This window comes from Abramis brama (genome assembly GCF_963993115.1).
Source record: "Abramis brama genome assembly, chromosome: 15".
Lineage (NCBI taxonomy): Eukaryota > Metazoa > Chordata > Actinopteri > Cypriniformes > Leuciscidae > Abramis > Abramis brama.
In genome coordinates, this window is record NC_139977.1 from 19,042,957 (window position 1) to 19,068,007 (window position 25,051).

The 25,051-nt window shown below is 38.5% G+C and overlaps 1 protein-coding gene across 7 annotated transcripts in view; it reads right to left on the minus strand.

Annotated features, from left to right (window-relative positions):
* Positions 1-352: 352 nt before the first annotated feature.
* The window catches only part of cadm1a (cell adhesion molecule 1a), a 289,452-nt gene continuing 264,753 nt past the window's right edge, over positions 353-25,051 (minus strand). For 4 of the 7 annotated variants that reach the window (XM_084136851.1, XM_084136855.1, XM_084136850.1 and 1 more), the window contains 3 exons: positions 24,162-24,194; positions 4,619-4,747; positions 353-3,821 (listed from right to left, as the gene is read on the minus strand). In XM_084136851.1, coding sequence (XP_083992977.1) covers positions 3,703-3,821; positions 4,619-4,747; positions 24,162-24,194 — 281 coding nt within the window. In that variant the 3' untranslated portion in view covers positions 353-3,702. The remainder of the gene's footprint in view (positions 3,822-4,618; positions 4,748-24,161; positions 24,195-25,051) is intronic. The other 3 variants (XM_084136853.1, XM_084136856.1, XM_084136852.1) reach the window with 1 other exon arrangement.

A 25,051-nucleotide genomic window follows, 5' to 3' on the forward strand; every position in this document is an offset into this window, starting at 1 on the left:
GAGTGCATGTGATCACATGATAAATGAAATATTTGAATCTTTGAATCACTGGCCTAAAGAACATGCCAAGGACCTTGAGAATAGCTGAACTGTTAAAGATATTTTAGGAATATTTAATGTAACACTCTTTTGTGAAAAGAAGATGGTGAATCTCAAATATTAATGCCACAAGCATCCTGTAAGATGAACGTACCACATTCTGTCAGTTTTCAAATGGATTCTGTTCCCAGTGCTGTGTAGATCATTGATGACAGCAAAATAGATGTCTTTTCAGTCATGCTTTTAGAAGTTTGACTTTACCTTCAAAAGATTCATGTCACACAGAAAAAAATAACACCGCCCAAACCAACCATTACTTTGAACATTAATATCTTTTCTTTTTTATTAAGACAAGAACTCTCCATTTTTTTTTTTTTTGTAAAAATGTCTAATATGAACAAATACAAAATGTGTATGGGAATGTGGATATCATTTTTCTTCATTAATACACAGTAACATTGCCCAAGTACAGCAGAAAGACAAAAAATAACCAACCTAAAAACAATGAATGAAAAACTTAACACTTTCCAACCTTATCTGGAACCAGAACAAGAAACATGTCAACTTTGAATTTTCCCCAACACACTCTCATGGCAATTCGTAACTATTTTACGTTTTGGTGAATTGGGGTGAATTTGTATAATCTCAATTGTATGTTTTCGTACAATTTGCTTACGCCCCACTGAGGGGTAGGTTTAGTGGTAAACTCTCATGCTTAGTTTTTTTTTCTCTAAATCTCGTGAAATAATTACGTTTTCTCATGAGATCGGGTTGGTCCTTTACTGTCCTCTCTGTGTGAAGTAGGTCTGAAAAAAAGATAATACTCAACATTGCGTGTACATTACGTACACATTTTACAGTGCACCAAATAAACAAGAACTACAAAAATATTAAACAAAACGTCAAATTCTCCATTTGATTTGAGATCCAGCTTGATTTTTTTTCCACTTTCTTAATCGGGGGGCCGTAACTTTGCATTCTACCTGAGATGCAAACATACTGTTTATTGTACGTGAACCTGAGACAGGGCTTAAATTAAACTGTCAAGTTCAAATAAAAGAAATCAAAGCAAGTTCCATCAGTAACACTGTTGCACTATCAAACAGGGGGCACTAATAAATCAATGAAAACAACAAACACAACAACAAACTACAAAACTGAAACCGAACCCAGTTCACGTCTCAAAACTATATTTGGACATTTTCAATTAAACCTTTTTCGACTTGCTGTACAAGAAACGAATGATAAAATAGATCACTGGCGTAACCGCGTCTTCCCATCGACCGTCTATCTGAAGTCCTCAAACGCCTAGTAGAGTGGATTAAACCACATTAATCACATTTAAAACAGGTCTAACATAACAAGTTGAACAAAATGTACATCGTCCCAGTCTAAATACCACAAATTAGTATACTGATGTCATGTCTCTCACGTACGCAAAAGAGAAGGGATGTCTGAAATCCTGTTCAGAAGCTGCCAGACCAAAGCTAAAAGATGCTCACTAGTTAAGCACAAGCCACACAACTGTATATCTCAACTGCAACGGTAACCATCAAGCTGCAAGACATTCCCTCGGATTTGTATTCTACGAAAAAACAAAAGCGTCCAAAGTGTTTCTCATGGTTAATGCACATACTCTAAAATGTCTCAGTGGATGCTTGTTTTTTTTGTTTTTTTTTAATAAGAAAAATAAAGCAAACAAGAGTGTGTTTTCCCCCCTCAACCTCGCCGTTTTATTTACACACTGAGGTTGGTTTCAGCAGGGTCTAAACTATGGCATCTAACTTCACTTAAACTACAGCGAGAGTCATGAGGAAGTGAGAAGAAATACTTCTCTTTAGGGAAAGTACTTTAGACATCTTATCCACCTTATATTATGTACCCTCAATGGGTGGTACGTTTGTAGCTAGGCTTCAGTGAAATGTCTAATGTGTTCACAGGAACAAAGAGAGCTCCTTTTTGTTTCGCGTCACGTGTTGACAACGACTGTAAGTATAGGGGGAAATCCACATTAGCGGGTAATTACATCACAGACTGTTTTCCTAAAATATTTGGAATGTTATTAAAAGCTTTTTCAAATTTTTTTTCTTATAGAGACTGTTTATTTCACTTTCCATTCAAACTAACCTCATTTCAAGCCCAGGACTGCTGTGCATAAGCAGGAACCCAGAGGAGCAACTCACAGCAATTATAAACAATAAAACACGCATTGTTTACAAGAGGAAATGATTTTGCTGTGGTGCTTTTTCACACCATGTAGTCTAGGATATTTGGGCAGTTTATATTCATATACTAGTATCACTAGGATAAGCTAGCTGCAATCGCCACTATTTCCTCTGAGGAAGAACAAACAGGCAATTCACTTGACAGGCAATCATATACCCTTACACACTTGTAGGACTGCTTAACATCAATGTCACATCCTTACTGACTCGCCTACAAACCAGATACACAAATGCAGATGTTTTTTGGCTGTTAAAATGCATTTTAAGGTAGTAAAGTTATAGTAATCAAATCATTTCCACATCTTCCCTCTCTGTACATCTACAAACATGATAGTTGTGGCGCTTCCTCCCTTGAGTCTAACAAAACACCCTAAAACCAGAAAACGTCTTGCTTTGACACAATTTTAGGTAGTTATTAACGTGTGCTAGAGGGTCACCTTCAGCAGCCCTGCATGGAAAATTACAGCATAAGACGAGAAAACAAAATGCAAGCCACAGCATTTAGACCTTTTTCAGTGACGGTGACTCTTTTGTCATTATGGCATGTGCGTTTCTGAATGAAAATGCAGACAAAACCTAAGACATCATTATATTGAAACAATAAATAACTGAAAGGGCTTTTTGCTTTGTCTAACTGAGCAGAACGAGACGATAAGCCTCCGTGGGTGCAGAGTAGCAGGAACTGTTCGTCTGCGCCTCTGCCCATTCCAAACTTCAAATGTACTGGCACATACAGTATAACAAAAAAAAGAATAAAACAGGTGCAACGTCCAGGATCACTTCTCCACCGGTCTCATCAAATTGTTGGGGTAAAAGTTGCTTGTACTTCCCTTCATGATGCTGATGACCTGGGATTGAGTAAATCAAAACGCTGTCATGTGACTAGGCCTGCTCTTAGTACAGAGGATATGGTTTTTTGAAGGAGATGCCCACAGTGTAGGGGAATGAGTTGAGGTGTGCACTCATGTACCTTCATAGAAAAGCAGACAGCACGTCGATAATCAGAGATGGTGGTGTGTGTGTGTGTGTGTGTGTGTGTGTGTGAGGATGTTCGGGAATGGGGGTTTAGAGGTGTGACATGATCAATGGTGTTTAAAGCATGACTAAGAAAAGAAATTCAGAACAAGGCACAGAATTTTCTGCAAATGGTCGAGAAATGAACGAAAAATACCAGCAGTTGGGGAGGTGCTGTGTGGTGACGCTTTCTACACTCTTATCTGGCAACGTCTGGTCTCCCGCCCACCCCTAAACCCCACCCCTGACCCCGATCTCGCTGTATAACACAAATACCTACATCTTCTCAGCTGCCTGTGTAGCATTCTACGTCATTCAATCCAAATAAACAAATAAACAAACTCAGTAATCTCAGTTCCCCCATGCCCCACCCCCTCCCGCCAAAAACAAAAGAAAATATTAAGAACAACAGAGGCCTCGGGACTCAGATATAGTATTCCTTCTTCTCGTCCGAGTTGTTGTGGCCCCCTTCGGCGTTGATGATGGCCGTGTCGGCGTCCGCCGCGTCATCTGCCCCCTTGGCTTCGTGTGTGAAGTAGGTGCCTGTGTGGGTTTCAAAGAAAAGCGTGTTGATAAAAGCAATATCTCCAGCACCCCAGGGCCTCTGATTGATGCAATTGCAGGGTTTTAAAAGAGATTAAATACCATCTGGAGCAGCTTCTCTAATTTAGAGTGAGGGTTGATCCATGGGACTTTACCTGCCCATAAATAAGCCATTCATTTCACCAGGCTCCACTTGGTTGCATTATAATGTCTTTCATGTGCGAGAACAACAGGTAATACGTTTCCAAACTAATACCCCATGATGGAGATACGGCAAACAAAACCTGACCCTCTAGATCGAGCACTATTAGATAAAACAAACAAGAAACAAACAAAAACTGAGTCTGACACGTACTCAGAAGAATAAATCTGTTATTTGTGGCTAATAATTCAGGAAATTTCCATAACATCCTCTCCAGGTTTGGTTTCGGTTTGACTTTGCGCTTTAGAATCAACCTTGGGAAGTGTTACAAGGAGGTGGGAATAAGCGATCCACTTCAAACTTCATTTCCGAGTGGGATTATTCCCATCCTCTCAGTCTGTGGCGTGATAATGAAGGCAGTAGCCCTGATGAAATGCAGAGATGCTGCGCCCACTTTATATTACAGAACACAACAGCGCGATGCACTCAGAGGGATACTGGCCTTAATGTGGTCGTAGCCACGGGCCAATTTAAAGCACCTGCAGAGCTTCGACAGCAGAATGACTTCTTTCCCAATTCAGAATCTTATCCAAAATAATTAGAAAGTCTATTGACCTTAGAAATGTGCCAAAAGACAGTCTGGGGGCTGAATTACCTTTGTGTCTTGCAAAGTACCGTCCCAAAACGATGAGAAGACACAACATGGCGAAGACCACGACGGCCACCACGCCTCCAATAACCGCATGGTCCAACGATCTCTGTGCTTCTGTTCCTGCTTGTGAATCTGAGAGAAAGAGCCAAGAGATGATGTGTTACTTGCAACAGTTTCAACAAACAGAAAATTGTAAGTAACACTGCATATGAAGCCTGTATATAATGTATAATGCATTATAATACCATTTTATATATGTATAGTATCGTTCAAAAGTTTAGGGTCGTTAAGATGTTTTCATTTTCATGGTTTTAAAGAAGTCTCTTGTGCTCACCAAGGCTGTATTGCAGTAAAAACAGTACTATGAAATATTAGATACTGGTGAAGCTGAATTTTCAGTCTTCAGTGTCACATGATCCTTCAGAAATCATTTTTAAATATGATCAATGTTGAAAACCATTTGCAGCTTAATGTGTTTGTGGAAACCTCAAATAATTTTTTCACGATGCTTTGGTGAAGAGAAAGTTCAAAAGAACAGCATTTTTTTAAATAGAAATATGTTGCAACATATTTAGTCACTTTTAGTCAATTTAATACATATTTGCTGAATAAATGTATTCATTTCTTTCAAAAAGCTTTTGAACAGTAGTATATCATATTACATTTTTTTATTATAAATCGAGCGCAGCATTAGTTCAGACAGGCCACGTAGGCATAGGCCGCGATCAGCTGATGCGGTCAGCTGTCAAATGGCTCCACCCACTACCATTCTCCTATCAGAACGGGAGGATATATATTCGTGGCACTACTGCCTGGGAAATATGCTTAAACTGCTCGCAACCCTCACGCCCTCACCACTATACATATCGAGCATATTTCTGTGCACCTTCTGGCTGTTGTCTTCTTTGTTTCAGATTACCAAGGTTTCCATGTCCTAGCGGAGACACTCATCCTCATAGCCAAGCTACAGTATAGACGTCCCGGATTTCACTGCTACGTCTACATGTTAAAACTGTTGCTTAAAGACATTATTAAACTGTCCTAAATCTGTATATCACTCAAGCTGATGGTTCTATGGGGGGGTTAATGCTAAAGCTATGCATGTCATTAATTATGGAGCAAGAACCCCCATAAGGAACCATACCGCCAAAGATAATGGTGTTCAATAAACTCAAGTAACTTGCCAAAGTGGTCTCGTCTGAACTATGGTTAAATAACATACAGCTGATTATGAGGTGAATTATAAGGTACATATTATAATGCGTTATTTATAAGAATAATCTCTAGTGCAACTAAATGGCATTTTTTTTAGACAAGATACACAACATATGTTCATTTTGTGATTCCATAATGGACAAAGACATTAGTATTAATCTTACTCAGAAACATTTTGATTAGCTATAATGAGATATTGGAAATATTACTGGAAAAAAGTAAATCATTGGAAGAGAAAGAACAGAATTTAGTACAATAAAAACATTTAGTTGTTAAATGAGGAACATTTAATAATACAGTAAAACATAAGAAGCATGCATGTTGAAATTACATGCATGTAGATTTAAAAAAATTAATAAAAATTGCGTTGTGTGTGTGTAAGACTTTTTAAATAATGGGAATTCTTTGAAATCCACCTCTCTGGAATAAGACCTCCAAACTATAGACAGGCACCAACAAGCAGAACTGATGCAAACAGAATGTGTGAGAGTGAAAATAGCTTAAACATTTACGAGTGTGACAGTGGAGCTCTGAAGACACAAGCCTTGTTGTTTATATTCTTCTGTCAAATACAGTCCTGACTATAACTCAAACGAATCTGGCACAAACTGTGAGCTGGAGTCAGAGCTAAAGAAATACACTTTGCCCTCAAGACTAAAAGTGTGAATCACAAGCAATTTTTAACAAAGATTCATTCCATTTCACCCTGAGAACAAGGCAGGCCTCTGAGGCTGCGCGGCGTAATGATATGTGAAGTTTATTGATCAAGTGTAGGGATCCATGACAACCCAAAGTTAATGCTGGTTTGTGGACTTGATTGGTTCTTCACAGAGCAAAGGAGGAGCACAATTTTTCATCAATATCTCACACTCGGCTCGGAAATTAAAGAGTTTGAAGAGAAGTACTGAGAGAAAATAGACAGGAGACATCGCTCTAGAGCCGGCCAAAGAAAGACATGAAAGATCTCCATGTCACTAAACCTGTTAATTATCAACACCTGAGATTTGCGCCACACTTTTCTGTTTAGATCAAGGGGTGTTTCTTTAATTATGGGCTCATTTAGCCTTGTGGACTTTTAGAAATGATAAATGTATTTTTTTCTTGACAATGTCAAATATCTCAAATTATATATTGTGTTTAATAGCATTGTGTTGTGGAAGTGACATTTTTAACATCAAAAGTTAATTTCACAGTTAGCATTTTATGTATCCTAACTACAAACAATGAAATATTTGTACACTTTTAATTTGCATAATTTGACAATTACAGTTTGACTGGGCATGACACAAAAATGTTTTGTTCACAACTTATATTTTTTCTCACACATGACACGTCTCATATCTCAAGCATCTTCTTTACTGATGGGCGAGGTTGAAATAACTTGAAATAACTTTATAATATAAAATAACTTAACTGACAAATCATTTCCAAACAATAAATATTCAAATGGTTTATGTCAACTCTTTATGTAACTCTCAGATTATAATAGATTTAAACATAAATAAAATATCATAATTTTTTTTTAATATATATATAAAATATAATTAATATTTTAATTAAATCATTTATATTTTAATATTGAAAGTCTGGGTTTGACTCTGGAACAAAAGTAAAACAATAAAATCTTTACATAAAATATAAATAATGGAGGAATGATAAAGAGGTTTCCGAGACGGGTTTAATGTAACCTTTACACACCATAACAGAAACACTTGAAATCTCTTAGTTTGAAGAAAAATCAAGCCCTGGGAACACCCAACAGGGAGTAGAGCATGTGAACTCTCTGCTACATCTCACGGTCCATGTCCTGTTTTATCAGTCCACGGGCTCATCCCCACTCCAAACATCTCACTCGATAAAAAAACGCGATGAGAAGGGAAAGGAAGCGAGGGCAAGGATGTCTCGACTGAGCAATCCGATGCTTGGTAATCCAGTCACGAGGAGTTGATCAGCCTTCTCGTGTTTACCCACGGCAATCTCCCGCTCTCATCTGTGGCCTGAGCCCGAGAGCTGAGGGGATTTCCTGGGGGAGTTCAAAAAACAAAAACGGCAGGCCACAACTTATTAGAGGATAACGAAAAGCGAGAAAGCACAGAGCGGTGTGCTTGTACAACATCCCACCCAATCTCACCTCATAAACAACTCGTGTGTGAGAAGGGTGGGGGTGGGATGTAGGGATGTAGGGATGATGCTGCCAAACCCAACAAAACATGACTTGATCAACCTAATAGGCTAGTTTGACTTCAGATTTCCTTTTTTCGGAGGGAAGGCAGATTCAATTAAAGTCAGTGGGAATCTGCTTGACACCTAATTCACGCTTGTCAAAAGGAAGGGAGGGTCTAAAGACGTAATTTAACTCAAATTCCTATTAAGATGTTAATATACTGGATGGAGAGATAAACAGAGATCGCTCTTTCTCTTAAACCTCTTTCCTCATCCACTTTGCTGCAAGATACCATTGCCAGTTTGTCCACAAACGCAGATGGGCTTGTTGCCTGCTTGGGTCATTCTCTCACTGAATGGATTTGATAGGAATTAACATAACTTAACAAATGGAGTGAAGACAGGGACAGGACTGTCTGTTCCCATTCAGCTTCAAGTGATTTTAATGCCCTCTTTCTCCTTTCTACCCTCTACAGCCTGAAGATAAATGAAGGGGTGTGCGGAACTCAGCCACAGCGATGAGAAAGGAGATTGAAGTCCGCGATCACGTCATGTTCGGAGGTGCGCTGGTGTGTTGGGGCACCCTTAACACAATGACTGAACCGTAATTCAATAAGAGTCCACTGTGAACCAACAGTTTGGCTAATGTGTAATTCAAGAAGCAGATGGTTTAGAAATGAGTAATTCTCAAGCAACCTCCTCTAATCTCAGCAGCCATTTTGCCTCCGGAATTTTCAGTAATTCCAAGAAATTGCCATCTTAATGAAACCCTAGAAATTTGCTCTCATCTCAATTTGACTAGATGGAGTCACATAATTACACGTATTGCGTGGTGCTTATGGAAGAATCATTACCATAAACAGCATTCCTGTTTAACGTTTATGACTGCAGAATAAGAGACTGGAATACCCAATTACCCAGTTAGATAAGTGAAGGAACTGAGTGAAGGAATGAAGCTAGATGGAAAGCATATGCTCATTCTCAAGAAAAAAAGTGGCAAAAGCGAGCGCCATCGGGCACTGATAAAAGCAGACTTTGATCTGATCCAAACTAACTAAGTCTGAGATGGGGTCCAATTTTTGTGTATTGGCATTTGTGGGAAGCACATCCAAGGTCAGGACTAAAGGATAACTTCAATTTGGAGTGTGCCGTTACATCGTACTGCACCTCCAGCTACAATGAATCGCTAGTCAGGTCTGACACTCATCCAAGAGTCCACAGTCTCCAGTTTCTAAAATATCTGTCCTGTGGTGAAGGAGGATTGCTGTGAGCTCTCAGGGTTCACACCTCAGGCTGCTGGAGGTGGTGTTGAGGAATATGAGATGGGAGAGAGAGAAAGAGAGAAAGGGAAAGAGCTTCATCAGTCTCAAGATGATGCACTAAGCATGTTTTGGTTTTTTTTGGTTGTTGTTGCCTGATATGGGGTAAATCACCTGGCTGGAGTGGACACCTGCTGAACTACAGTGAGAAAACATGATGAAAGATCAGTTTTGCTGTTCCGCTGAACAGTTTCTCCAACAGAAATGCTGCAGTAGTTCTTATATACAGAAAACCTGAATATTCTCTCATTTTGCTTGGGCACACTCTAATCCAGTTACGTTAAAATGAAGTTATCACACTCAAACACGCAGACCATTATGTAACTTTTCATTAGATTCCCTGTTTCTTGCCTCAACATAGTATACAGCTTTGGCTTACAAATTGAAAAGACTATCTAATCTACCACCTCAGCCTCCATGGTTGGGGAGTGACTAACTAAAAGTAGTGACACTACTAACCTTACTACATTTTTCAGCAGCTGATATGCTTAAAATATACTGTTGCTTTTCTGGTAACATGCTACTTCTGCAATAAGTTGAAAAAATAAAATATCTCCTATTTATCATTATATAACTAAAACGTCCATATACAATTATATAATTAAAAAAATTATATAAAAAGTTATAAGTATATTTATAGGTACTGTATATACACAAACAAAGTACTGTTCATTGTCTGCCTGGAAATTATCTGTTAAGTGTATGGCCATTTCCTTTAACCCAAAACACAACACAACAATGCATAATTTAAAATGCGTTTGAAGCAGCAGTTACAAATTCCTATTTTTTGGACTCTTCTGTTTAAAAAATACATTTTAATGCAGTCAGCAGCTACTACTTTTTAAAAAATAAATAAAAATCAAATAATATGAATAATAATAATAAAAAATATCTATAAATATATATTTATAATTATATGTAAACATATTTTGTGCACCTTAAATGGCTTCAATGGAGTTAGCTACCATCCTTTTTAATTATATTAAAGCTAATGGAGTTATGATTAATAATAGATACTATTATATAGAGTTAATAAAAATAATGTATACTATTCACAATGATTTGCAAAAAATGTTGCCTGCCTTAAATACCTTCAATGCAGTTAGCTTCTTGTTAATATAATTAAGTTATTCATAAATGATTGTATAATGTAAATAAAATGTTATTTATATATATATAAAAATATGTTGCCAAGCTTAAATACCTGCAGTTAGCTACTTGTTATAACTAGCTTAAATGGTTGCTACTTTTTTAAAAGCATTATTATAGTTTATTCTAACATCCTTCCATCACTGCTTAGCCCTATTTCGCATAGCTGAACCAAAACCCAAAGCTGACATTTAATTCTGGTGTTCAAAGTCTAAATGAAGACAAAAGGTGGAGGAAAGAGAATGAGAGCAAATAATGCTCTGCATGATGCCATGACCTTGAGTTATGAGCGAAATACCACAGCAAAAGCAATCTGGACTGAAGGAGGACAGGACGTGTCTCTGAGGGGTTTGAGGTGAGGACCCTAAGGACCGAAGCACAGCAACACATCTCTTCCTCCAGAAGTCATGCTTACTGGTTTGAAGAAATCTCCCAAGACAATAAAGTGTGATAGATGGATTGACTTCAGAGGGTCATCTGTCCCATCAACACCACTGTGAAAGACAGTCTTAGTTTCAATGGTACAGATGAGTCTGTGGCCACTAGGGCACAAGTAACGTCATCTCTTGTGTGGACACCCAGATACTATAACCAGGAGTTATTGATTCCACTCCTTTTGTCTCCATCAGTGTTGACATTTTCAAGAGTGGAAGAATTTTTAAAGAATGAGCCTCTTTTGTGTCTTCACGCTATCGTTTTATCACATCTTCCTTTTCAAACCAGTACAAGTGCATCTTTTGAGAGAAGACAGGAATAACAACAATCATTGATAAGAAAAAGACAGTAGACCTGGGGTATCGATCCTGTTGGCCATGACAAAAGGTTAGAAGTGTAGAGCCCATATTCAGAATGTTCAAAGGCGGCTGGAGAACGCCGAACGCTGTCGGTTTACGCCTCACTGTTCTTAGCACAGGTGTGAGGAGAAGATATGCTGTCGTTTTCTTCATGAGTTGAGCCGGTGGCTACACTTGATCTTGCACTCATAGTCAATTACCTCACTTCCTCAGGAAAAAGCTTCTGTTGTTTTATCGTCCTGGACTCAGGCGGTCATTGCCCACTTCTAATAACTTTCTCAAAAGAAGCCCAAGCCGCAACAGATACTGTGCTCCAGTGGAGATTTGAAATGAACTTTGCTGTGGCTCTCTGGGTATCCACGTGTCAACCCATTTATTTATTTACATTTTTCCTCATTTAGTTCTCTTTCGTTTTCTTCATTCTTTTTCAGATTTGTCCATATGCAATTATTCAGAAAGGAATTTTATATATATATATATATAAAAACAAAAACAATCAAACAGTAAAAACCTGTATGATGTTACAAAATATTTATATCTCAAATAAATGCTGCAGCACAACTAGTTTAAATGCTGATAATATTAATATTGATATTAATATTGAAATGACCTTCACAAACAGCCATTTCATGGATCTGAGCATGCATTCAGCCTTTCTCTAGAACCATCATACTGAACCGTACATCACCGGCATAATTAAAGCCTCACAATTTGACCAGTAATCCAAATAACATAAAAAAGACGCATAATCAAATATTTGCAATGAATGACCTGCAAGGTGATATGTGATGATGTAGCAGCAGATCATATCACTAATGGCCATGTAAAAGGCCAATTGTTGCTCTGTGTGTTGTCCTTCATGTTTTAATAAAGTTTAATAAAGCCCTCTATTCAGAAATCTAATTAAATTCAACCAGATTTTCAAAAAACGTCCACATTGAATTTTCTCTTTTGGGAGAAACACAAGAAGTGAGACTATATTAAATAAGCTTCAATCACTGAAACGTACTGACAGACAGAAACCGAACACCCAAAATCTTGCCTCAAATCAAATGGAAGCATTATAAAAAAGACAGTTACTTCAGGCTTATTTGTAAAAGGAAGGAACGTCTGTGGCAATTTTCTTAATTCTTTTCTCTCCATATGCCATTTCCATGATGGATGGAAATGTTCCTCTCTCTACATGGGGAGATAAAATACTGCATTTTACTTTTACTTTCAAGTATTGCTCTTAGACTAAGTGATAGGAAAGTAAAATATGTGCTAGATTGAATGCTGGCTTTCAAAATAATAATACTAATAATAATGTGACAAAAGCGATGGGTGTGCAAGGTGGTTGTTGACAGACTTCCCAAGATGCCTTGTATTAATGTGTTTACTCTCTGTATTGAGACAATGAAATCTCCTTTAAAAAATGGCAGGGTCACCCCATCCACAAGCAAACAGAACCCATCGCACTCACTCAAGTGCAATCGATTTGACAAGGAGGGAAAAGTCTACCCTCTGGGCAACGAAAGTGTCTCATTTCAAAGGATGTGTTGATTTCAAAGACAGCAGATCTTCTAATTAGATCCTCTAATCTTGTAATTAAGCAAAAGTGATTGCCATGGTGAAAGTGTGAGCAGATTGCAATGAAATGACTCTGCTCTTGGGCCTGTGGTCAGATGGATCACAGATGTGTTATTGCAAACCCTGTCTATATTTACCTGTTCCTTCAGCCCAGCAGCAGCAGTCCTGTGCTGTAATGGAAATGTAATTAAAAATCTAATTGACCCCCTGTGTTGCAGTCACCCCGATCCAGGCTTATATAATGCTCAATTTTGCTATAGTCACTTAGAGGTAATGCATATGCAGTGGTCTTTCACGACAAAATTGGATTTGAATGTATTTTACCTGGAGGTATTTTAGTGTTTCTGGAAACAAGAAGTTATTTCATGCTTTAAGGGCAATGGATATCGGCATATCAAAGATGATACTTTCTATGCGGTAAACAAAAGTCTCTAGCCAGCCGAATTTCCACAGCAATGTTTGAATGAAAAAAATCAATCATGTTGCCAGAGACAAAATGAAGTCAAAGTCATGAACAGAAAGATTTAATCTCTCTCTCATAAACTTTTTGCTTCCTTCTGCATGGCCTGTAGGAAGAAGCTTGAGCTAAAGGGTGTCTTGGGTTCCTTTAAACAAATCATTATGATTAGTGGTTACACTCAAGCGTGGCCTATTGTTGATGACAAACACCGGTTATATTCAATTCAATTTCCACTCAATTTCCCCCGCTAAAATCTCCGGGGCCATTCCGAAAGGTTTCCACTTAAAACATATTAATGTAATTATTTCAAAATGAACTTCATGATGGCACCAGACTGGAGAGTCAATAGCAACATCCCATGAGGAGTTGAGGAGCGTCTCCAGGTCACCCTCTCCTTTTCCATGGTATCGGTTTATCATCCCCGCTACTGCGGACACTCCTCTTTGTCAAGTTTCTGCCTCAAGCTCTGTCAGCGCTGACACATACGGCAGCCTCCACAGATTTATAGTTACAGTACACAGAGGTGGACAGAACTGGGCCACACGGGGTGTTTGGAGGCAGGACATGGAATGAGGGCAACCTTTACAAGGTGCTTAGATACCACAGATTTTAAACTTGACAGGTGCGCCCGAGGCATACTGGTGGATGACGAACCAGATTCTCTGGTTAAGGCCAGCGCCCCCTATCCATTATCCAGGTGCCTTACCTTTATTGAATGTATGCTGATTATCATTCTTTTTTAATAATAATAATAATGATAATAATAATAATGATAATAATAATAATAATAATAATGTGTATTATTCACATCCTTATTTTCTTAAATTATTATTAAATCCGTAACTTTTTGTATTTAAAATGTACAACATTTATGTAATGAGCGAGTACATCATGAATCCATTTTCCAAACTGTGTTTTTGTCCTATCCTGAATCACTAAGGTACACCTATAATAAGTTTTTATATTGGGATTATTTTAAGAGCCGCTCTGCTTTCTCCTTCGGTGCATTCCAATTCGCATACTATCCGTCCTAAATAGTATTAAAAATAGAATTAGTACATCTTAAATCGTAGTATGTTGAAATGAGTGTTCCAAAGATACCCGGATGGCCTACTATTTCCGGTCAGAATCCGAAGTGCAGATCGATGCGCACTCTAACGGCTAATATTGGCCACAATCCATCGCGCGTTGGACGAGGATTTGGTTAGAACTACAAACATGAGTGAAAAGTGTTAAAAAACTACAGACATGGAGGACACACGAGTCTGGCGGTTATATAGAGAGGTTTAGATAAAGGGGTTTGAGTGATTAATCAGTATCTAACCTGATGAAAATGTATTTATTCAATGTTGTCTACATGATATTGCATCTGCAGCACTTTTGTAAAGAGATGTTTAGCCATTAACTTTTAAATGCATCATTATACTCAAATTGCAAACACATGAGGAGAGTCTCCGCAAGAAAGACCCACGACTGGCACATGAACGTGCAACTACATTTCTCTCCAAAACGGTAGGAAAATAAATTATATTGAATGGAGGATTTAACTGTGACAAGATGATTGACAGGGCACCCCAGTTTGCAGGATGCACACGACAGATCTGTTGGTTAAGATGACGAAGTAGTATGTCCCAAAGCTTGCCTACTCTTTTGCTACACACTCAAAAGTATGTACTTTTTCTTCACAAAAAGAGTACATACTTTTAGGGCATAGTATAAGTAGGCGAATTAGGACGCAGCACTTGTTTCCACAAGCGCTTGCGCTCCTGTGGCGCCTGTCGTTGCTATGCAACCATGAACTGCGGTCTCCATGACATGATGACGAGGAAGTTTCAGCAAATGATTAATTGATTTCTAGCCCTTGCATTAGCTTTACTACTAGATATATTTATGGAGATGAGAAATAAAAATCCACCATGTACAGCTATGATCAGCTGTTCGGCATCCTCTTAATATTTTTATCTGCCAAACATGCTTGAAAAATTACAAAATCTTGTTAAAATATGCTATTATAAACTCATAGGGGCAACAAATGAACTTCTCTCTCCCATGCCACTCAAAGTAGATATAAGATGGGCTGTCATTGGACAGTAAAAACGACCGTATACGGTCATTGAAGCAGTAATGTTTGCACTTAGGTTTTATTATGCATTTAGGAGAGTATTGCAAGAAGCTGCTAACATTAACCTTACTTTCGAAAAAAAAAAAATATACAATCATGATTTTTCATGAAAAATTATGTTAGAATTGTAGGCCTAAGATACCTTGGTATCAGCTTGTTTTCATCAATGGTATAATTAATACAGTTACAATTAATTTGGTTTGTCATGATTTATTTGTGTTCATAATCAGTCAAAAATAAAATAAAAAAATCTTCTAACAAGAATAAACGCATATGAACAATTAAATTATTACTGTATTATTAATTGTTTTTAACTATCTTGAAACTATCCAAGAAGCGTTTCGCGCTCAGACGGCGGAATTAATACATTAACAAAATGAATATATTACAGAATATATTTAAATTATCCATCAAATTGTCATTTTCTCCTTAGTCTTGCAAGTTAACAATAATGCCTGACCAGTAAATTACTTGGTGAACAAAGAAAACATTTTAGCATTAGGCATTGGCATTAGTTAATGCCTAAAAATGTAAAATTTTTACCTTATAAATAGAATTTAGTTTAATTCATTTAAAAATTCGTCACCGGAGTGAATGGGAACATGATTTATTAAATATTTGAAAATATATAAGTGGTTTCCAACTTTCCATTCCTCCGCTGCGTGATTCTAGTCAGCGCTGGATTCTAGACACCACCAGATTGTTGTCAGCGTGAAACACATTTTTGAGCACGTGAATGCTGATTCTTGTCAGTGCTTGAGCGCTGGTCTATGACTGGAAAAATAATAGAGTCGTTGCAAAAGAAACGATAAATAGCTTACATTAAACTGTCAGAGTTTAGAACGTTGTAGGCAATTATTTTGCAAGTAATTACATGTTTAATCTTGTCTTGCCTGGATCTTTGGTGTAAACTCGTGAACGCCCCCCATGAACACCTGAACGCCCCCCTTTCAAAAATCTTGCTTCCAACGCCCCCCGTTGTTCTCTGAACGCAACCGTTGAGAACCACTAGGTTAAGAGATGCTTGATCATTTGTACTTTCAGTACGGCCATGTTTTTGCCTAGGCTTCTCCTCGTCTGCCCTTCAAACATCAATAAATCCTCGGGCTGCTTCGGCTGCTTTTGTGGACAAACTCGCATTCACAACAATCCAGCATTATGCAAATCTGGGAACAACACATTCGACACAAGGGACTCGCGTTGTTCCATTCTGTGAGAAGCAGGGGAAGTGAAGTTTGTCAGAGCTAATCCAGGATAAGATGTCCCTTTCAGGGAACCGTACAAAGCCACGGGCAAGATGGGTGTATTCCTCAGATGCCGCTTCCCTCATTTCCCTCGAGCTTAGGGATCAGTGTTAATTCTTCCCCGTCAGTCGCCAGGAAACCGACAGAGCCAGACAGCATCCGTTCGCCTCGGTCGGAGCGCAGGCGCAAACTCGGCTCAACAGGCCAGGGTCATCCACAGAGTAGAGATCTGCCTCCCGCTCTCTCACTGACTTTATCAAAGCCGCCGAATAAATGTCTTTGAATTCCACAATGAGCCTTGCGACGGTAGAGAGAAAGCGGTGAATAAAATGCCATATGATGTCTTGTAAGGGGGATGTATCTGGCAGAGCCCCCTGGAACCTCATTTTGTCTGGCTTCTAGCGAATTTCTGTAGCTTTGAGGGCTAATGGACCAGTGCTGTATCTCCAACGCAGCAGGTAAACCACTTTCTGATGGTGTAAATGAAAACCTTTGGCTGGTTGACAGGAGGAAGCCTGCACAGGTGTCCATCTAATACAGTTCTCACATGAAAAGGGAAGTTTGCTCTAGCTTCAATGCATGGGCTGGAGAGAGAAAAGTTTCCCTGCTATCAGCATGAGATTTCTGGCCGGCTGTAGTTATATAGACAGTGGGGAAGAGATTATAGATGTTCACACATTTATATTTTCCTCAGCCAGCTGGACTACTAGAGTAATATTTTGTGTGAGATTAATTGATGCTCAAGGACACTTAATTGGTAGATAAAAGAAGCAGGATATACAACAGTTTCACTTAATAATAGTGGTAATGCACCTTTTAAATAATGAGCAAATGTTTTAGGGCCATAGCTTAGTGGTTAGGGCACACACTACATTCCAGTCTCCTCTCTTGCTTTCTCCATTCTCTGGTGTGTAGGTTCAGCACATGTTGCATGTCTAGTTGGCACAAAGTTTACTGTACATGTTTACATTTAATATTTTAAAATTATTACAAAAATATTATTTACTATTATACATTATGTAAAATGTATTTTTTAAAATAAGTATTAAAACTAGTAAAACTATAGAAAATGTTAAATGTACAATTACGATATAAATAGATAAATGCAAAAATAATATAATGATTTCTGAAGGATCATGTGACACTGAAGACTGGAGTAATGGCTGATGAAAATCAGCTTTGCATTACATAAATTATATTTTAAAGTATATTGAAGTACAGTATATTAGTAGAAAACCATTATTTTAAATTATAATAATATTATATCAACTTTTGACTGGTACTGTATGTATTTATGCATGCATATATAGGCTATATATATATATATATATATTAGGGCTGGGTATTCGATTCCAATTCGATTCGATTCAATATTGATTATTTGGGATATCAGGTACAATACATGGCAAATTTTCTCAAGGAAAACAAATCTCTTGACTAATGCTGTAAACTATGGAAGTCAGTTGTAGGTTAGCCTATAGGCTTCATTAGCCTACTATAATATTGAAGGTAAAAATTAACTGATTTGTATACAAACACTTAAATTACACTTTTATTTATTTTTATAATAATAAAGTTATATGAAATATAAACATTTAAAAGGTGGCTGTCATAAAGACCTGCCAGATTTATTCAAACATGCATTAAAAATTGAAGAACATTAAAAATTATAATGAATATGTAATATGGTGCATATATTTAGCAAAATGCTCCTCTCTAGAGTTAAGTTTTCTAGCTGACTAACGAGTTTATGGTCACTGGATATGTTTTTTCTGAGGTAGCCTAAATGTGACGTTACATGACATTGTTTACAAGCTGATTTACTGACGTCTTTCCACGGTTGAAACACTGATTGAGCGATTCCATGTCACATGATACAGATTTGGATAAGTTGTACTCTACTTTTTAACACACTTTCAGATGCTCATTCATGTTTATTTCGCGAGGTAACTGGTATTATTAAGGTGGAAGAGATGATCATGCTGCTCTTGAGCCGAGCCGAGCCAGAGTGATCTCACGCCACAGCGCCAAAACGGTATTTATGTTTTTGAATTTCGTAAGAAAATGGATGTAATTTGAAATCTGAGACTTTGTTTCATATCAATAGTAACAAAGCACAAAGATTATTGTGATTTATTGGATGGGATGCACGCTACAATGTTACATTCATTCATCAACTAAAAACAGGATGACTAATCGATTCTTGGGATTTAAGAATCGATATCGGTTCGTAAAAATGAGAATCGATTAAAACCGAGAAATCGGTATTTATGTAGATATAATTTTGTGTGTTTTGCCAGTTAAAATGTTGGCAGGTCAAGTAGAAAAAAGCATTATTGTTGAGCCCTGCTGCATAAATGGAGAATGTTATTTCCAATTAGGCTGGAGAGTCTGTGTCTGCTGGGAAATCGAAGCCACCTCAGACCCACGTTATTTCTTCCATCCAGATCGGCCCATGTGAGCTGTCCCTATGTTCCTACTTACTAGTCAGCGGAGGAAAGTGCCGAGTGGAGAAAGGTGTGCATTTGCTATCCCAAATCCTCCGCTTCTGTTAATGCTGCGCAACTCTCAGTCTAATTACTGCAGCATATGCACATCACCTGCGAGGCCCCTGCAGGCAGTCCTGAAGGCACCTCCGAGCTCTGCCTCAGCCATTCACACGCCAGCATTACTCCAAACCCTGCTCATCAGAAACACTACACACCGCTGCAAAGTCCCACTGACAGCCATACATCACTCGCTCAAACCAAGCAAGTGTGTCTGCGAGAGGAAAGATATGAGAGAAAAAGGGAGTAAAGGCAGGCTCAGAGAAAGTCTGCAAAGGAGGCGACCCTTGAAGCTGCAGAAGAACTCGTTCCTGTTGATTGATGAAAGCCCTGGCCGTGATGGCATCCAAATGTGACAATTCTGGGACATTAAAGGCATCAACTCTTCTGCTTCACCTGCTTCAGTCCAGCTGGGAACAAAGTGGTCATTATCCCACTGTATTCTGCTACGGCGCTCCCTGCGGTTCAGAATCTGCTCAATTATCTTCTCCTCCTGGGCTAAGGCTGACAGGCATGTTGGCAGGTGTGTCCTTTCCATCCCGTTCACCCCTTGACTACTGAAGGATTAGAGAGTGAGGAGGGCATCGACTAAAGCTACGGCTCCAGAGCTGTTAACGGCCCTGCCCTTTCTTGCCCTGCGAACAGATGAGCGAAGAAAGAGCAAATGCTTGTCTTTGGAGATGGAGCAAGGAGACCAGGCCTTAGATGATCACTACATATAACAATCTGTCAATGAGTATAATCAGGGCAAAGATGCACAGGGGAATGAAAATAGACACTCAGTTTGATACATCTCTGAAGGTCTGAATACAATTTTTTGAATAAATATCAACAATATTTAAGAACTGAACTGAGTATCAGCATGACTATGATTCATAAGTTAAAAATGTCAAAATGATTGTTCACCCCAAAATGAAAATTCTGTCATCTTTTTCTCACCCTCAAGTCGTTCCAAACTTACTTTGTTCTGTAGAACATAAAAGAAGATCTTAAGAAGAATGTTTAAACTTTTTTTGTCCACACAGTGAAAGCTCATTGGGTCAAAAACAACATTGGACCCCATTGACTTCCATTGTGTGTACAAAAATATTATTTCAAACTATCTTCTTTTATGTTTCACAAGGGAAAGAAAGTCATATGATTGGAAGACATGAGGATGAGTAAATGATGACAGAATTTCAATTTTTAGGTTAACTATCGTTTTAATATTGAGTAAAAAGCATTTTAGAAATATGGGTATTTAGTGTATTAGTCCATTTTTGATCCGCTAATGAAAATAGTCGAAGCCGAAGTGGGATTAACAACTACTTGTTGCTCAACATCACAGACAGGAAAGAGCAGAGTGATACAAAGTGAAACGTTCTAGTGCATTCATCAGAAAACCTCTCGCCCAATCAATTTAGAGGACAAGAACTGAAGAGAATTATTTGCAAAGGCAATCGGTAGATGCATATTCTCATTTCCATGTACATCCTCTCAGATTCAGACATTTTCTTGTGTGCTGTCTTTTCTTATGCATGAAGGGAATTTAGATCAGAGTGTTTGAAAACAAGACATTAAGTAACACAGGCTTTACTATGCCACAACGGGCAGGGGAATCGTCATGGCGACTGCTTTGAGAGGATGAGGGAGAGGCAGTTAACATTGGCATATAAAACAGCTTCACATCAGAGGTGGCTAAGTTCATGTCAAACAGCGGCTTAGATTTACCGGTGAGAGAGCGAGGGAGAGATAGGCTTAAATAAGCCCTTGCTTAATTTTGGCACCATGTGTGACACTCACAGATTTTCATTCATCCTTTTCTAAAGCCTGCTATTTATTTTAGAGGCTTTGTTTCACAAAAGACATTCTCTTTAGCATTCATAGGACAAAAAAAATAAATGTAGATTTAATTCATTTCTGCCATTATGAAAGTGTGACAGAGGGGTGGCCAAAGCAACGGAAAAATGAAAGCCATTATTACATCCCTACTGAAAAGACCCGCTGCTTTATGAAAAGGCAGACTCTCATATTGAGAACGAGGATTGAAAAGTTTTACTTTTATAATTGCGAGCAAATAGTCCTCCAAAACTGGTTTGCCAAAATGGAGTGATTTTCCATTTGTCGCAATCACGGGCAAACAAAGCGGTTATTTTACACCTGGTTTCTTACAGGCTCTTTGTCGCATTGTTACTTAGAGCACATCATCAAAAGATGCCATCGTCATGTTTACAGAGCCCAGCCTCGAACATGTTGTGTGGTGCCACACTGAACAAAGGATGATGAAATGACAAGAAGAAGTGAAGTGTGTTCAATCATCCTCTTTGGAAATGAACAGGAATGAGGAGTACGCCTGGATGGAGCGATACAGAGAGGGAGAAGAGAAAGAGAGAGCCAGATGGAGGATCTACTGAATGGGCTTCTCACTATCTGAATTCACTGCAGATCCTAAATGCAAGGGGGATCTACATATATTGCTTTGAAAACAGAGACATGATGGCAATAAATCAGCTTGAGGAGAGGCAGGCGGAAGTGAGCGTGACCGTACATGCAATGGGTCAGGTGAAGTGAGGTGTGATTAATATCAAGGGTGCCAGTGTGTGATGATACAGTAAGAGTTTGACAGGGTTGCTGTAACGCTGATAAGAATTTGATCTATCTGACCTTGCCAACCATGTTTCTTGTAGTCTGCACTGTAATTCATATTCAACCACACCACGTCCCGTTAAAGACAACATGAAATACTGGTCACGATACATGTAACTACTATATTGTTTTTTTTTTTTTTATGTTATCAATTGTATTTATTTGGATTGTGAAAATACAGCTATGATTTTATTGGTTAATATTATTGAGGGGTCACGGTTTGGCTTGTTAGCATTGGGATTTTGCCCCTGCAGATGGATAGATGGATAGATGACCAAGTAAACAGAATACATTTTGGATTCATGTTGTCTTTAATATAAGCCACAATAAAATATATTCAAACATATTGTGCAAAATTATTAGCTTATGTCAAATTCCACTGATCATTTTTCACAATAGTGTACAGACAAAAAGACAGAGATAATAAAGGGGGAATATAAATGCATTAGAAATACACAAATAAGACTGTTTTCTGTGGTATTGCTGTAGATTTCTGTTCTATACCGAATCTTGCCCACTATGTTAGCCTCCTACCTCAACCTCTGCTGAAAACCCCACTTATTGCTTGAACAGCTTGTTGCTAGGCTACACCAGAGAGGGTAAAAAAGACTGTTATCAGAGAGAAGAGAAATCTCCTGAACAGTGAGTGTAGCACACCCAGGAAAATAAGATGGTAAACAGAGTATGTGCATCAGCTACAAAAGTGAACCAAATAAAACACACAAGGTGTGACAAGATGCAAATGAGAGGATCTTCTGAGGGGAAAAAGATGCCTCGCTCTGCTATCATGAGCTGCTCTCTTCATCAGACTAGACTAGATGTCTTTATTCTGGAAACAATGTGACTTAATTCTTCTGCAATTCTTGTTTTATACGACAGGGTGCGAAATGCTGTTTGCAACACAAACAAGCATTTTAACATTAGCAGAAACACATATTTGCAACAGGTCAGGACATCAATTCCACAGTCAGATTAAAGAATGAAGGAGCATGCTTGGCATTTTACAAACAAGGCATTTCCTGTCCATTTCGAAAATGAGTGAGCGGACAAGAAGCATTAAGATGACTAACTCTTTTCACTGTACCGCAACAACATAAAAGCTAGACTAAAAAAGCTCTATGTCATACCTAGACAAAACAAAGATAAGAAGCACTACATTTAAAACCAATTTGTTAGATGAGACAAAGCCCCCTGGGTTCACCTTGTGTTCTCTTACCTTTTGTAGGATCAAAAAACACTTTGGATTATTGGAAAGCGTACAGTGATTCAGTTATACATCACTGCCAGGCTGATATAACTGTACAAGGTTAACACTGGCCTTGTGACATGGTATTTAGAAATGCAGTGAACTGTACAAAAGCTCTATTATAGCTCTGCTACACAGTCAAGCCTGACCACGTTCTGTAGGCACGTCCAAATTATGCACAAGCAAAAGAATAGCCCTAACCTTTAGATGTTCTGCCACTTGTATTTGCTTTAACCTTTTCTATATGGAAAGTTGCAGATAGATGTAAACAAACGGCGACACCCCAACTCGATCCATTCGCGAGATGGCCGGGGGTGCAGAAACGTGTCGATTTTGAGGTGTGATCCGGTGCGACGCACAACATGACGGCTAATTAAATCATTAGAGGGTGTTTCACGAGGCACAGGTGACATAATTACACAGTATCACGAAAAGCCTTTATACTAAATCTAACACATTTACACAAGCATCTGCCACTGCAAACTGAGAGCGGGGATAAAGGGCTTAATGAATTGAGAAAGCGCTTTCGTGGTATATTGTAAAACAGAATAAAGCCCGTGAGCTATGCAAATGGTCCCCGTTCTGTGATTTGTGCACGGAGCTGGCGCACCAAGGTGGAGCACAATGCCATCTGCGTCATGTAGAGAAAAGGCCCTCCCGTTCATTTCTCAAAAATCAAAAACAGCCATTTGGACGTCATTTAAATTCATGAAAAATTATTGCGGGTGGATTACGAGTGCCTGTTGGGAGCTGTGTGAGGACTCGAAAAGGTGAGAAGTCAAAAATGGCAACAAGGACTCGAGAAGGGCTCATGCAGGAGGGATGGATGTGTGACGTGGCCAGAAATCACACAGTGAAGGCTCTGATTAAAACTCCCAGAGGAGCGTCGTGGCAGACAGGTGGGTCTTCACGGGTGAATGGCAATAGGGATAAAGGATGTGACATACGGACGAACAGACAGACACATACAGCAAATCCACATTAGATTCATTCCCAAATCCCGTGCATGTCTCCGTTACGTGCTTTACTGTACTCAGCTGGCATGCAGAGAATGCCATGCTGTGCTGGCAGAAGAAGGAGGGAGAGGTACCAACCGTGAGCTGCGGCTTCAGTGCTGGGCGCAGCGTCTGAGCACACGAGGAGAGGAGGTGCAGTGGAGGAAGGAGGAGGGAAACAGGAGGAACAGCATGCATAAAAAGGAGAAATGGGGGGGAAAAAAAACAAATGGAACTGATAAGCAAGCATTTACACACAATTACAACAATGAACACTTTGAAATAAGCTCACAAGAAAATGACAAGAGGACAACATCAAAACAAATTTTCACTCAGCTAAAAAAAAAGGTGTGTCAAAAGTAGTGGCACTTTGGTACAAAGCATCTGACAGAATCCAATCCACCTAAAACTAATACATTTTTGGGTTAACTATCCCTTTAATGTCTTTTAAAGTCCCCCAGTGGTGAAAATCAAGTTTTTAAATGTTGTTTATACTGTATGTCTATGGGGTGTTTTCAATATGCTTTAAGACAAACCATGTGCAAACTCATAAGTCAGCATTTTCAACAGAGTATTTTCTCTTTAAAACAGAGAAGCCAGTCTCAAATACACACATATATATATATATATATATATATATATATATATATATATATACACACACACACACACACACACACACAATTATTGACAATAGGGGGACTTTAACATATTACATTATATTGCCAAATCTAACTGGTCATTATTCAAATGTCCCTTACTGTTTGTTTTCAGTTAGTTAACAGATTAGCCTATTAGTTATTAAGAAGCGCTTTTGTTTTGATTAGCTATAACAGCATAGTTTTTGGCATTGAAGAAAGGAAATATGATTATGCTGGGAGATCTGATGTGTGTCGAATAATCAGCTCTCAAAAGTCATCAAATGTCTAAACTGGACACACTTGAATCAGTGGTGTGTGCTGCAAACGTAGATCATTTTCAAAATGTGC